This window comes from Coffea arabica, chromosome 10e (genome assembly GCF_036785885.1).
Source record: "Coffea arabica cultivar ET-39 chromosome 10e, Coffea Arabica ET-39 HiFi, whole genome shotgun sequence".
In the NCBI taxonomy this organism is placed as follows: Eukaryota; Viridiplantae; Streptophyta; class Magnoliopsida; order Gentianales; family Rubiaceae; genus Coffea; species Coffea arabica.
In genome coordinates, this window is record NC_092328.1 from 42,706,116 (window position 1) to 42,722,017 (window position 15,902).

Here is a 15,902-nt window from a genome sequence, read left to right on the forward strand (position 1 = left end):
TTTAGGGTACTGAGACGACTCGAGAGGTACCTCCCACGAAATCGGTGTGGTACTTACAATCGTTCAGTAGTCGATGAGACATCGCTCCAATCGACTTATGCAGCTATAGTATAATTAATCATTTCATTCAATCATTCATTTCATTTCAATCAAGTCATTCACGATTCATTCATTTCATTTCAATCAAGTCATTCATGATTCATTCAAATGAGACCGAGTGTGGTAAGGTACACACTCGACTCAGTATTTTCAAAATCTCCAATCACTAATAACAATTAAGCACATGTGAAGTTTACATACACTTGGCACTCACCAAGTAATTCAAGAAGCAAGCACAAGCGATTGTTTATGCGTCTTCCGTGAGATCCTCTTGAAGGTCCTCTTGAGTGCCTGAACAATTAATAATAAACTATTACACACAATCGGTTAAAACCCCTAATTATCGAGGAAGATTGCACTCATGTACAATCTAAGAAGATATCATGGAAATGAGCCATAATTACTCGTGAATTGAGACTCAAAAGTTACTCGTGAATCGAAACTCAAAAGTGGGGTTTTAAATAATACAAGGAAATCTGATTTTCATTTTTGAAATCAAGTGTAAAATGGTCAAGCGATATCGAAGGAAAATGGAGAGTTCGAAAACTTCAATTTCCTTTAAGTTTGGAAAAGTTCAGATTTGACCAGCAATTTTTGGAAAATCGTATCTCACTCTCTGTAAGTCCAAATTTGGAAAACTTAATACCGTTGGAAACTAATTTCAAAGTACTAAAAGTTCTTAGAAGACACTTTTTCATGATTCCAAATGGATGACATTCAAATTTTGGGTTCAAGATGTTATTTTTGGAATACCAAGACAGTTTTGGGTTAATTTTTGGCAAAGTTTGGAAATTTGGCAAAATTCACACAATGCGGACTAACCTCTGAAATTTGGAACACAATTAGAATTATAGTCAAAGTTTAAAACACAACAAGCAGAACAAGAATCGGAATTTTGAGCACCAAAATATAGCGGTTCAAAGTTACTAAAATTTCCTCACTAAACAAGGATTTTTCAGATTTAAATCATGAACTTTGGGCATTGGTTGAGTATCAAAATGGACTCGGAATGGTACCAAATTTGGTAGTATTACACTACCATATAAGGGCTATTTCTCTGCCAAATATCATACAAAAATTCGTACGGGAAGTCGGTTAACAAAATCATTAAAGTTTCAAGAATTTCCAAGGCAAATCTGCCTTGTACTTAAATTTTCCTTTTCTAAAACATTTGGCCAATGAAATCTTCTCAAACATGGTCCATTTATGAAGAAAATTTCTAAAAAATATCCAAAATGTGTTTGGTAGGTGATTAACACCAAGAATTTCGAGATCACAAGTCCCAATTCAAAAAGAGTCATACAACTAGCCAAAAAGAGGGTTTTCAATCACTGAAGCAGCTTCGTAATTCGGCCATCACTCACTCAATTCAACTTGGAATTGAGCGTGGTTGGTGGCATTGGAAACTACATCCATAAGGCTAAAATTTCTCAGAAGGAATCATTTTAAGATTCTATCCACAACTAGCTCATAATCGAGCAACAATTTGCAGTTCATAATAGATTTCTCAACACAGCAGAGAAACATGACAGGTGAATTTGAAAGGTTGGTACGGTTCACTCAAGTGGAATCAAGGGATGCATTTTATACCGTTGGAAAATTTGAAATGTTTAGTTTCTAATGCCATAAATGGCACTCGATTTCAATGCTGGAGCAAAGAGTTATAGTCGATACAAAATCACTGCCAGAGCAGCTCAGGACACGTTTTCCAGTTTTAAAGGAATTTCGAAATCTCAACTTTTGGCCAACCAAATCAAGTGATTTTTGGTGGAAACTTTCCACACAACTTATACAACATATCTACATCAGAATCAAGTTAATTGGACCACAAAAATTTGCACCAAAAGGTGCGGCAAAGGCAGGGGCAGAACCGAAACTTTTCTCCCTTTTGTTTCCTTTGAGTTTTCCTTTCACCATTCAACTTATAATCACTTGTTTAAGCACTAATTCAACATAAACAACACCCAACATCATCACATCAGTTCATCAAGTTCATTGTGGGATTTCATAGAGTCCACTCACAAGATTTCCAACAATATAGACCTTCCCACATGCATCTATAAGCTTACAAGTGCAAATCAACTTACATAAACTAAGATTCAAGGGTTTGATCGTTGGTTACCTCTTTAGATGATAAAATCAGAAATTTTCGATCCTTTGAACCTCAAGAAAACCGTGAGATGAAGCTCTCTTCCTAACTCAAGATGATCTCCAAGTTATTTGCAAAGTGTGGTGTGAATTTGAGGTGATTTGGACAAGAGATGGTGCAAGATGATGAAGAGCTTTGGTCTCTTCCTCCTATGGTGATGCACGGCTGTTATGAGAGAAAAAGAGGGAGTGTTTTGCTGATAATGAAGCTTCCTTGAGAAGCTTAAAGTGTGTGGCCAAAAGTGCTCTAAAAGTCAACTAAGAATAGTGCGCGTACACGCGCATTTCGTGCTCGATTCCTCTCGGGTTTGTTTCACTTGTGCACGAAACCTCCAATGCACTTCCATTCATACTATTATTATTCACCCTTAATAGTCCAATAATAAGAGTCTAAAGTCCCTCAATTTATCGCGCGCGCGAAAACGCGTACTTCCGATTTATGCGCGATAAAGTGAAATTTTTTTAAAAATTCTTATAACGATAGTATCACTAACTAATATTTGAGTATTTAAACATAAAAATAACTATTTTAAAACTAATGTATGAGTCTTCAATCTCCAAGGTCACTGTACTCTCAAATCGGTTATTGTCTCCAAACACGTATTCACTAAATCTCACTAAATGAGCTTCCGAAAATTAAATTTATTAACGAAACATTTTAAAAATATTTGCAAGTCATAGTTCCATGTAATTGGGTCTAAAAAGGTTAAAATAAAATATTCGGAACAAACGGGTAAATAAATATTTAAATAAACCAATAATATTCAATAAAAATAAAAAATTTTCAGGTCTTCACAAATTGGATGTGAAAAAAGAAAAAATCTGGCGATTAAGACAGGGTTCAGATTGATAGAAGTGGTTTGGTTGTCAACCGATAAAAGGAGAACAAGAGGAATAGAGAGAGTTGGAGGTCCTTTTAGGAAGAAAGCTTCATCAATTGTCCACACCATTGTACGGATTCCCAGTTCCAGATTTTCACACGATATTAAACTCTAAGACCATGTTTGATAATTCAATTTAGTACTTAAAATTAATGAATTCAGATCTTAACATATCCAGACCGTTTGATAATAAAAATTAAACATATGAATTAATTAGGTAACACTAAATTTTCTAGACAAAATTTACTCCAAAATTAAGTGATTAGATATTCATTTATCACTAAATGTGATATACACTCAAATGTATTAAATTTAATACTTAACAATTCAACAATTTAATGAATTCAAACTTCAGATTTCAGACTTCAATTTTATCAAACGCACCTAAGTTAATTATGCTAATTGTTTTATTTAATGTCAATCTCCAATTCTTGTTTAATTGAAAAAGATACAAGAAGTTACCCACTCTTATTAATGAGGTGGGGCCGTCAATGTAAACTTAGTTTACACAAACAGTGTAGGAAAGATTCAATCTAATTATAATACTTTAAAATGACTAGTATTTACTTTTCCATCATCACCTAACTCTAATAGGTGGCAAACCAACCCACTTAACTAAATTTATCCAAATCCGTTCATGAATAGATGGGTATGGGTATCTTAAATTTTTGTATATGGGTATAAATGGGTTACCCAATAATACCCATTTATTAAATGGGTATTATTGGGTAACCCATCAAACCCAATTAACCCATTTAGAATTCTCTTCCCCTAAGTCTCTTCTCTTCCCCCACCCATTTTTTTTTTCAGATTTTTCATTTTGTCATGATGTTAACTACTTTTATTTCATTATTATTATTATTTGTTGGTTTTATCTTATTATTTTATTTTCTTTTAGTTTGTTAACTTGCTCCTTTTTTAGCATTATCAATTTATGATAAGTTTTAGCCTCTTTTCTTATCTTTCTAAAATGAAATTATAAATTTATATATGAAAAAATGCTAGGGGTTCAAAATTTTTGGATTAATTTTTATATTAACTTTTATAGTATTTAGTTCAAATTTTTATATTCTTATTATTCAATTATTAAATAATATGTAATTTTGTGACATAGAGTATAAATGGAAAAAAAATTGGTAATTAGGCTTATTAAGCATTATAAGTAAATATTTAAAACTAATGATGGGTTACAAAAATGAATTTAAATGAGTTTACAAAAGGTTAAAATAAATGGGTTATAAATGGGTAATTGGGTTACCCAATTCATTTTTTGACTTACCCATTTATACCCATCTAATTAAATGGGTATAAATGGGTTGACTCACTTATACCCATTATCCATTTTATCCAACCCAAATCCGCCTAAGTCACCCATTTTGACACCTCAAGTCTCTAACTCCGACGACCCTATCACCTCCATTGCTCAATTTCTATAGGTGGTAAAGGAATGAAAATGGTAGTCAAAACTCGAAATTGGAGCCGGAAGATATGTGAAAGAGTAATGAGTGGTTTTATAACTATGATAATATTGTATTCTCCCTTATATTTCTTCTTTCCAAAATTGAGTTTTCACCCTCCCTCTCTCTTATGCTTCTTGGTATTAATAAGACAAAAAAAGGATGAAGAATCCCTCTGGCTCTTATTCTCTTGATACTATTAGAGTGAGGAAAAAAATAAAGAGTAAATTTTATATACACTGATAGTGTATATATTATTGCCGTTTGATTCATAACATGTGTGCAAAAGTTGAATTTTAAATTCAAATTTTGTATAGTTGTCATTTATCCAAAATTGACAGTGTAGGGAAGATTAATTCTAAAATAAAATCATTTCAGCTTCTTTTTTTTTTCAACTATATTAGAGAGAAGGATATGTTCATTTAAAAACTTTCAGCATAGGGATAAAGTGCCTAAAATATAGCATTAGAGTTCAATATTTTCAGTTGCTTATTTGGATTGTGATTTTTTACAAAAAGAATTTATACATTTTCTGTGAACACATTTCCCAATAATCTTTTTAACTCAAATACATAAAATTGTTATAATACATTATTTACAAAAACTTCTAAAAATAACAATCATAGATGTTTAATCCATATGGACTCTATATATTGTACTATCTATTGTACTTCTACGTATATGAAGTTGTCCAAGTTGATTGAAGGGCAAAATCCCAAAAAATCGATCTTTGGGTTCCTTTCACTCCACGTAGCAATTAGTGTTTTGTTTTTGTCATGATAAAGCATATCTAAATATCCTATATTAGAAAACAAAATACAAGTCATTTTACATCACATAATTTCTCACCAAATCAATTCTTCACAAAAAATACAAAGATAAATAAAAAATATGTAGATATTTATCTGGCAGAAGCATCTAGTTGCGTGGAAAAGATTCCATATCCGTTCGTTACACCAGCTTGACATCACCGACAGGGAAAGGTCCCAACAGAAACACCTAACCTCAGCAAAAACTGGCAACCAAACGCCTCCTTCATGGAGTTGGTGGCATGAATTTCAACGCCTGCCGTCTACGGCGTACACTAGCCGTTGCCTATGGTTGACTAAACGAGACACGCAAGCATCTTCTGCAGGGTTCCGTCAACTGCCTAAGGCATGTTTGCATCTGTTGAAAAGGAAAGGAAAGTGTAATATAATAGTTCTAATACTAATCCGTACGTGGAAAATGAAAAATGATTGGAAGTGATATACAGGCATTTGGACAAAGATAAGCATGAATGAAGGTTTCAAAAGAGCTGGGCCATAAAGCATAGTAGTATTATTTTGAGAATAAAACAAAATGAGGTAAAATAAAACATGCAATAAAACAGCATGCAATAACTATTCAGAGGAACAAAGAAAGAAGTAGTGGGAGGTAAAATAAAGCATGCAGTAAAAAAGTAGGCAATAACTGTAATACAATAGTGGTCAGAAAACGGCTCTAGAGTTTTTCTACTTGTAATTCAAATTTTGTAGCTGATAGTTGAGGGAAAAAAGGGGAGAATTCGAAAGTCGAACTAGAGATCTCCTAACGGCCATTTCATTAATACCCAAATTGGTAAATTACTGCACAAACAAAATTCCACATAGATCCAAACCACCTGTAAAGGCTAAAAATTAATGACAAGGATAGTTTTGAAATTTCATAATCTTATTTTGATTGCACAAAAATCGCTTCTTTTTTTAAAAAAAAAAAAAATACCTAAAAGCTTTTTTAATGTAATGGTCTAGACAACAGTAGTGCTAAACATTTTTTTTGTATTATGACTGGATTAATGTTTTCAAGACGAACAATAATAATTACGTGTCATATTTTGCATGCTCAAAACCTGTTCGTATAAAAGAATTTTTTTTTTTTTCGTTATAAGTAGTTAACCAATAAATCCTTAACCATTACCACCTAATTCATGTTCCATCCAACCAATTGTCATCATAACTTTACACATACGTACTTGCACTTAAGTTTAAAACTTTATAAACAAATTTTTTTTCCTCATGTCACTTTCCTTAATCCTAAACAATTATAATCTTATAATCCGAATTAACCTCGTTGGGTTGTTCGGGGTACGCTATTAAGTTTACCATTATGATGAACATTGGAGATTTGTTGACCGTCAATCAGATTCGAAATTTACTAAACTTTTTGTTATCCGGGACCGCTTCTCATTCTTGAGAAAGACGCGGATTTCGAACTCTTAAGAGCTACCTATTCGGTCAAACACGTAAACGTATTAAGAATATTTTATATTTGATTTCTTATATTTTATAAGTAGCTTATATTTTTGGGGATCTACAAGAATCAAAAGCTCATTAAAGAGAAAAGGAAATTGAGAATATTATATATCAAATTTTTTTATTACACAGCAAAGTTTCTAGAAAAGAAGCTAAGACTAAAAATCAATTAAAAACAGTTCTATAGGTAGGCACAAAAGCCATTATAATCTTATCAACTATCACAATTTATTTAATTTCTTAAAACATGCTATTTTACTCCATTCATTTCTTTTGACTTTCTTTTTTGGCAGCATAATGCGTTTCTTATTCTAATGCTTCTAGAAAAAAAAAATCTTAATTTAATGTGACATATAAAGTCTAAAAAATTGGCATTAGATTTTCAATTTTCGCCTTTTCTAGCTACTCATTGTCATTTTCATTAGATTTATTTTGTAACTCAAGTACATTAGTATATTGGACGGATTGCCATTAATTCTAGATTAAATTAGTAAGAATATCATTACTCTACTTTTATAGGGGATGTAATTTCGATCTCAAATTGAGCATAAATTTTTTTAAGAAAATTATTTATTTTAAAAAAGAAAAATCTAGAGCAAGAAAAGTAAACCAAATCGTGGAATTAATACAATTTTAATTCCACATGGGATAAATTATCTCCAAAATCATTTTAAAAATATGTTATAGACGATTTTTTTTTTATAAAGGGAGGAAGTTAATTTAACATCCCTGTATTTCAAATCCCTTTCATGCATTCATGAATCGCATTATCAACATTAAGACTAGCATAAGGTGCAGATTCAGCCCCTCTATCAGATAGGGAACATCATGGTCCAATACTGCTCCAAATACATTCCTGACCAATACAAAAAAAAGGGAAAGATATATATCAACTTGCAACTATAAGAGAATTTTGATATGCATAAGACAATTTTGATAATGATTCTTCTATTACTTGCCTTTAGGGAACTTTTAAAAATTTGGATTGTGGTTTTTCGTGAACACATTTTTCAATCATCTTTTAATTTCACATATATTAAATTATTACAGTATATTTTTCTACAAAAATTTCTAAAAATAGAAATCCAAACGGGATCCTTCTCTTACATATATTCGTGTTCAAACGGGATCCTATATTCGTGTTCATGGGGCAGGTGATAATATTAGAATTTTTATTATGAAAACATATATTGTGTGTGTGCTTTAAACTTTTGATAAACATGAAAAGGCAAACCATGAAATTGATAGAATTCTAATCCCACTTGTTACAAATGAATTCTAAAATATTTTAGAAAGATATAAACGAAGGAAGCTCTTAAATCCAAAACTCTCTATTTCAAATCCTTGTATGTATTTTTCACTCGTATTTTCAACATCAAGACTTACAAAATGCCATAAATCAATTTCAAATTGATAATATACTAGCTAACTGATGAAATATTAATAGCAATCCACTACTCCACTTTTTGTTACTCACGCATATAGTTTAATAAATAAAAATTATACATAAAAAAATGCTGGGAAAGTGCGATCAATAGTAGTGAGAGTGCAATTAACGTACACGCCGCCTCCGCGAGTGGTAGCTTGAAACCTCAATCGTTTTCAAATACCACTATCCAACAAAGTTGGTAATGCTGTCTATTATTCCACGCTCCTCCAATCTCCACCCGCCCCGTCGACACGCTTCTCTCCCTGCATTTTATCCTGTTCCCATTCTCCTCCGTCTCCAACAACACCCCCCTCCCCCAAGGCCCCAACCCAAAAAAAAAAAAATCCTACTCTCAGTTCACGTGCGTCCCCGTCTCTCTAGTCTTTCCCCACAATCTCCGCCTATTCAAGATTCACAAATACATACGTTACATTCTATATAATATAGAATACCCTCCGTCCATATATATGCATACGCCTGTACATACACTACTGTGTTTTTTACGTATTCAAAAACGAAAGTCATCCAGCCGGCTTCAGTCAGTCTTCATATAAAAGGCAGCTCAGATAATACTGACTTTTGCTGAACTTTCGCTGGTTCGTTGGAGTCGGAGGATTTGGCTGTTTGATAAGAGAGTCGTGGTTGAGGATGGCGTTTTTCGATGCGGCTGCGATGATGAAGGGGCTGAGGGGGGCTTACGCGAGCGGAAAGACGAGGAGCTACGAATGGAGAGTTTCGCAGTTGAAAGCGTTGCTGAAATTGATGAGCTTTCATGAGAAGGAGATCGTCGATGCTCTTCGCTCCGACCTCTCCAAGCCTGAACTCGAATCTTTCCTTCAGGAGGTGGGGGGCCCCACTTTCTTTTGGCTTTTTTCTAATGATTGGGTTATTTAATGCTGTGTTATTCGCTTTTTCATTTTTTTTGGGGTTGATGGTTTGTAGCTTTGTATATGTTTGTGTTGGATTGGTTTTTATTTTTTATTTTTTTGGAACCTGATTCTGACTGAATTTTTTTTCTTGTGAAAAAAAGGATAGTTTTTTTTTATTTTGATGGTGAATTATTGAGATAATTTTAAACCGAATTTGTACTTCATTTTCCTTTTTGTTTTACAAAAGATATGGATATGATTCTCACTGGGAATTTACATTTGCTATAATGCATAGGAGCTTGCTCAAATAATTTTTTTTAAAAAAAGCAGGAATGTTAGTAGGAATACTAGTTTTTAGTCTTAAAACTAAATTTAATGGCTATATTTATTTTATTTTATTTGTTAAGGCAATACTTTTGCATCCTAATTGCACCTTTTGAAAAGGGAATTTATTTCTGTCAGCTACTATTAGTAGCTTTTCCCATATCTTTTTTTTTACGAAGAAAATTGAAAAGAAGAAAGAAAAGAAAGATGGATGTATGGCTATAAATGTTTGAAAAAGGGCACATTGCTGGGACTGGGAGGGGATAGTGACAGGAATTTGGCAATGGCAATAAATTTTGCAGCACTTTGTTTGGGAAACTGACTGCGTTTTTTGCAAGAAAATTGCGGCTATGAGCATTTATTGCACACCAGACTAGCTGAATTAATGTGATATTGCTGACTTAATTTCAGAAAATTAAGGTTCTTTTTGCCTGTGTATCATTTTCCAGTGAATGTTAACGGTAATTTTATTACTTTTTCATTTTGGATTGTTTCTAATTTTCGTCCGAAGCCTGGGCTTCCACAGTTATGGTGGATGTGATAAATGGGGGGAGGGTACTAGAGGAATGGGAGTTGAGTGCCCCTGCTAAAATTCTGGGCGAGGACCTGGTGGAGATTCCACCATTTCAAAAAATGAATGGTGCAGATTGAAACTTTGAGAAATTTTGAAAATATAGTAGGTTTGACGGATGAATAATGCCCACTATAATTGTTTATAGTTTTGGTGTCTACATTTACTGTATTAACTTCTAGAGCACTAGTAATTGCACTGTTAATTGCTATGACCCAGAGCCACCTGATTAGAAGTGTGTGGATTTCTCACATTTTACATCTGATTTAATGTTTTGGAGCTTCTCAACTATGTGTCTGACTTCATCTTGAATAGTGAGACTCAATTGTATAGTCCAGTTCAGACTTGCAAATGCTGTTATTATACTTGTGTTTCTAGCTTAAAATCTCCTTTTTTGTCAACGTTTATGTTATGGAAACTCTTGACTACCTGACATTATCTATCATCTTCTTCATTTCTTATGATTAGATGTTTTGTTCTTAGTTTCTGATGACATATCACGATGCAGATTGCTTTGTTGAAGGAATCATGTGGGTTGGCATTGAAGGAACTACATCGTTGGATGGCACCAGAGAAAGTAATTTCCTTCAAGTTACTTTCTCTTGCTAAATACAGTTTTGTCATTTCTCATTTACAAAATATAACGCAAAAAATTTTGTATTTTCAGGTTAAGACAATGATGACAACATTTCCGTCATCAGCAGAAATTGTTCCGGAACCTCTGGGTGTTGTCTTAGTCATATCAGCTTGGAATTATCCCTTCTGTATGTTAAGAATGGATCCTTGTTACCCATTTTCCTTTTTTCAGCGCCTTCAGATAGCCTGCTTTCATACTTCAAGTGCTTCTAATCTTATGCTCAGTTTAGGATTTGCAGAAAAGTCTACTTATCAAATCAAGGACTATCTATTTAGTTAATAAGTATCCTGGCTATGATTTATCAATTCTGTAGTTTATATCCTTCTTTCCTTATGTACTTTAAAGCCATGCTATTCGTCCCTATAATTGGTACCTGAGCGTATCTGCCGGATGTTGGTTTCATTAACAGATTGCCATGGCTGTACTTCATCAGATCTTTTTTCTTAGATATAACGTTTTCACAGAAAAGATTAATGTGTCCAAATGCTTTTCTGGTTTCTGTTCATTATGTACTGTGTTTACTTTCTAGAGAATATCAAACTTGTCTTATATACCACTTGAATGATGACTTAATAGTAACCTTTTTCTGCTCTTTTGTTTGTTTTTGTTTCCTCTGTCTTGCTCTGCAAACTTCTTCCAGTGTTATCTCTTGATCCCGTCATTGGAGCTATTGCAGCTGGCAATGCTGTGGTTTTGAAACCTTCAGAAATTTCCCCAGCAACATCGTCTGTTCTTGCTAAACTTCTCGGACAGTATATGGATTGTTCAGCTGTTAAAGTTATAGAAGGAGCTGTACCTGAGACAACTGCCCTACTGGAGCAGAAATGGGACAAAATTTTTTATACAGGTTCTTGAATATTGCGTAGTTTATGTTATCTTTCATTCTATTTTAGGAAGAATGTTGATGTAGTCTTGTTGTCTTCCGGATAATAAAGAAAAATAAATATTTGATGGACATGAACAATCATTGAAACCTTCTTCCATCTCTAAATAAGTATTTGTCTCTTTTTAGCCACCTTACCAACCACCTTTGCCAAGAAAGCAAACCACCTGGGCACTAGGCCCAATGTGAGTTGGATCACTTAGCCACGCTTCATAATTGGAAAAACGAGCACCTTGGAAATACATGCTGCTCGACCAAAGAGATGAGGGAGAGTTGGCCAAGATGGACACTAAATACTTTTCGAGAAATCTCCTCCAAATCACTGTTATGGCTATCGAAATCATGAGCATCAGCATGTAGATTCCAGATCCAAGTGGTAGTATCAGGTCCTTTAGCTATTGTTCTTGAGAAATGACCTGGTTTGGCCCATTCCTTGAAAAATCTTGTGCATCCTTGGATTTCAATAAGTTCATCATGATTTCAGATCCCACAATGAAGAAAGAAAGGGTTCAAGAAATAACATCAGGATTTTCTAGGGTTTTTCTTGGTGGCACTTCCAACGAACCAACACTGAAAGATTTAGCAAAGTAAATAACGAACATAATTACTGCCGTACACCTAAGCACTCATTACCTTAAGTGTATCTTCTAAGTTGTTGTAGTTTATATCATGATACTTTATATGGTTGATGAATTTTGATATTCAAATATCTTTTAATTTGATACATTTGTTTAAATCTACAAAAGTAGGTGAAACCATATGAACTGATTCCAGCAATTAAAAAAAAAGGAACTAGTTGAATACTAAAGAAGATTTAACATGTTATAATTATCTTAAGGTGGGTCCCTGCATTGGAATAGAATATTCCAACTTCACAACTTGAATAAGATAACTGTTGTCAACTAGCTTCTATTTTCAAATGTTAAACTTGGCCTGAAAACTACCATTGTTGATTTTTGATCAAACATGTAAGCCTGCAGGAAATGGAAAAGTGGCGCGCATTGTTTCAGCTGCTGCAGCAAAGCATCTAACACCTCTGGTGTTGGAGCTTGGTGGAAAATCTCCGGTTATTGTTGATTCGAATGTTGATCTAAAAGTAATGATTGGCTATTACAAGTTTTTCTTTTTTCTTCCTTTTCTTTGTCCTGCAACTTGTATGCCTAGCCTTGAAAGTGACACTATATATCTTGCACTTTGAAGGTTGCAGCAAGGAGAATTATTGCAGGCAAGTGGGGATGTAATAATGGACAAGCCTGTGTTTCCCCTGATTACGCTATTACAACAAAGGAGTTTGCCCCAGATTTGGTAAGATTCCTTATCAATAGCTATACTTGTGAACTACACAAATAATGAGCTGCGTCTAACTTCTTTTTTTGTCTCCTGTATTGCAGATAGATACTCTGAGATCTGAACTGGAGAAATTCTATGGGAAGGATCCATTAAAATCAAATGATTTATCTCGCATTGTGAATTCCAACCACTTCAATCGCTTAAGTAAGCTATTGGATGATGATAAGATTTCTGGTAAGATAATTCATGGAGGTCAAAAGGACATTGCCAATCTGTGAGTCACGTTTTCTGTTCTTTTAGTGCTTTTGTAGTTTTAGGAACACTAAAGCTAAGTGAGAAATCTTGTTTATGCTTTGTCCTTTCTGTGTGCTAGAAAGATAGCACCTACAATTTTGCTGGATGTCCCAGAAGACTCTCTAATCATGGAGGAGGAGATCTTTGGTCCTTTACTTCCTATTCTCACGGTAATTCTGCTTGCAGTTGAGTTAAATTTGGATATTATCTTAATTTTGGCACCTTTTAAGATTCTTAATATTAAACAATTCAAGTAGGGGCATTTATGAACAAGATTAGCACATTGCGACCTAATCAGCAGCAGTAGCATTTGTTATGTTGGTTAATTTCTACACTGACTGTCATTTACTAAACATTGATTTAGATCATTACAAGTTTTCTACTCAGTTACTAAAAGAAACATCATTCAATGCTGATGGGCTATAGAGAAGTGATCAAACTAAGAACTGCATTAACCAAATTTTGAAATCCCAAAGTGATACAATTAAATTTGAACATCTGATGACTTAGTTAATTTTTTTTTGGGTTCTGTTTCTACAATGCTCTGAAGGATCATCAATTTTTCTTTTTGACGAAGGTTAACAACGTGGAGGACAGTTTTAATATCATTAAATCCAAAGACAAACCACTTGCAGCATATCTATTTACAAACAACAAAAAGCTGAAGGAGAACTTCATCAGGAATATATCAGCTGGGGGTTTGGTTATAAATGACACAACCATGCACGTAAGTATCTGAACTTGAACTGAATGAAGCTGAACATTTTCGCCTAAATCTGGATTTCTTTGCATCTATTCATATTTATGGTCAACTACACGTTTCATTATATGGGTTCTAACTGTTGCTCAACTAATCAGATATTTATCGCACTTGTTCATTCTTCTTGGTGTTTAGCACAGTTCCTGCCATGCTGATTTTGATTTTAATTTACTCCAGATTCTTATTTTCATGTTTACATAATATTCACATGTTTCATTTTAGGTGTTTTTCCTCCTTTTTTTGCAATCTTTACATGATAGCTTCAGAACTTCAGCTGAAAGATAAACAAAGTGAGTCAGTTTATAGGCAAGCATTTCAAAACACAGTTGAAGAGATATATGCACAGCAAGCTTTCTTCGAACTTGTAGAAGTTGCAAGTTTATTGCACATGTTGGAAAAATAATTAATAGCTGCATAACAGAAACAACAGCACAGTTGATAAAGTAAGGATTGTGGCTTTTGGAGATTTGTTTAGATTAAGTCTGATAAGGATGCACAGGCCATATACAGTGTAAATATGTTTGGCTAATTCTGTGGCGAAATTGGTTATAATTAGCCACAAGAAGAAATGAACCAAATAGAGACAAATGGCTTAAATCAACTCTAAGGAAGAGGAGCCTGTGAACTTTATAAAAGAGAGAGCCTGATCTTCAGACGAAATGTGAGAACATAAGGACTAAGGTAGCCTATGAGCCACTGCTCTTTATATGGCCCTTCTTCCCTCCACTGAAAAGGGAAGTTGAATGCCTTCAAGGTACTGTCCCATCGGAAGCGAATGAGAGAAGGAAAAGCAATGACAGAAGTGGGAAGATAACTGTGTCTTCTTGTAACTTTTCAGCATTTTCCCCTTCATGTATGAGTGAATTTATTTTTTCCCAAAATCAAACATTTCCGTGCTAGTCAATGGGGGATCTGAAATTTGATAAGTTGATGAAGATGACTCCATTAAATGTCTTATTTTGCATTAGAACTGTTGGGACTGGAAAGGGTTTTTTATGTTACCACGAGCATTAACGAGGGTTACAAGTGCTTCACTTCATGGTACACGATCAAAATCCAGACCATATCAATTAATTCATCTGCATTCTCTTTCTGATGTCTTTGCTTATGTTACCCAAATGCAAAAATTTTCTCTACGTTTCTGAGCCAGAATCTAATGGCAGTCATTTAGGCAGCATTGACAATATAGTTTGGGCTTGTAGCAAATGTTTATCAATTCATCCACTGGAATCACATTTTTGAACTTGGTGCAGCTTGCAGTACCTACTTTACCATTTGGAGGGGTAGGAGAAAGTGGAATGGGAGCATACCATGGTAAATTTTCTTTTGACGCCTTCAGCCATAAGAAGGCAGTTCTGCTACGAAGTTTTGCAGGGGATTTATCTTCCAGATACCCTCCCTACACACCAAAGAAGCTGAATCTACTGAAGGCACTAGTGAATGGCAGTTTATTTGGAATCCTTCGTGCTCTATTAGGGTGGCATGATTAGTACCGGTGAAATGATTAATCTTCTGCGTAAATTCACATTTGGAAACTAAAGATTCCCCAAGACTGCTAGGCAGTTGTGGTTGTGTACTGTTTTCTTTTGGTTTAAGTTGGTCTTTGTTTTCTTTCATTTGAAGATGGTGCTTGTGGCTGTGACTTATAAATTCTCTCCATTTAAATTTGTAAATAATCCACTCAGACATTTTTGCACATTTTATTTCACGCACCTTATGACAAGGAAATCATAATAGACACAATAAAAGCAGAACTTTGTACGAAGCCATGCTCTGGTTAATGTATGCCTACTGTTCTTGTAGGAGCTTTTTAACAATTGTTACTGTTAAAATTTTTTTAGGGAATTATGTACCTCCTGAGTTGCTGTAGTTAGAAGCATGAATATTACTCCAGTGTCAATCAATGCCAAACAAAGCTCTGGATGCGGTAGTTATCCCAAAAACTTGATAACCTTATCCTGTATATTCTAAACACATTCTACAAATA

General features: G+C 34.1%; 1 protein-coding gene across 1 annotated transcript; it reads left to right on the forward strand.

The window, feature by feature from the left end:
- The first annotated feature begins 8,785 nt into the window (after positions 1–8,785).
- Positions 8,786–15,680, forward strand: LOC113712291 (aldehyde dehydrogenase family 3 member H1-like). Its single transcript, XM_027235644.2, has 10 exons — positions 8,786–9,130; positions 10,560–10,628; positions 10,719–10,815; positions 11,329–11,535; positions 12,552–12,667; positions 12,772–12,876; positions 12,963–13,135; positions 13,235–13,325; positions 13,733–13,882; positions 15,169–15,680. Exons 1-10 carry the CDS (start codon positions 8,936–8,938, stop codon positions 15,403–15,405), a joined length of 1,440 nt encoding a protein of 479 aa, XP_027091445.1. The 5' UTR covers positions 8,786–8,935; the 3' UTR covers positions 15,406–15,680.
- The last annotated feature ends 222 nt before the right edge of the window (positions 15,681–15,902 follow it).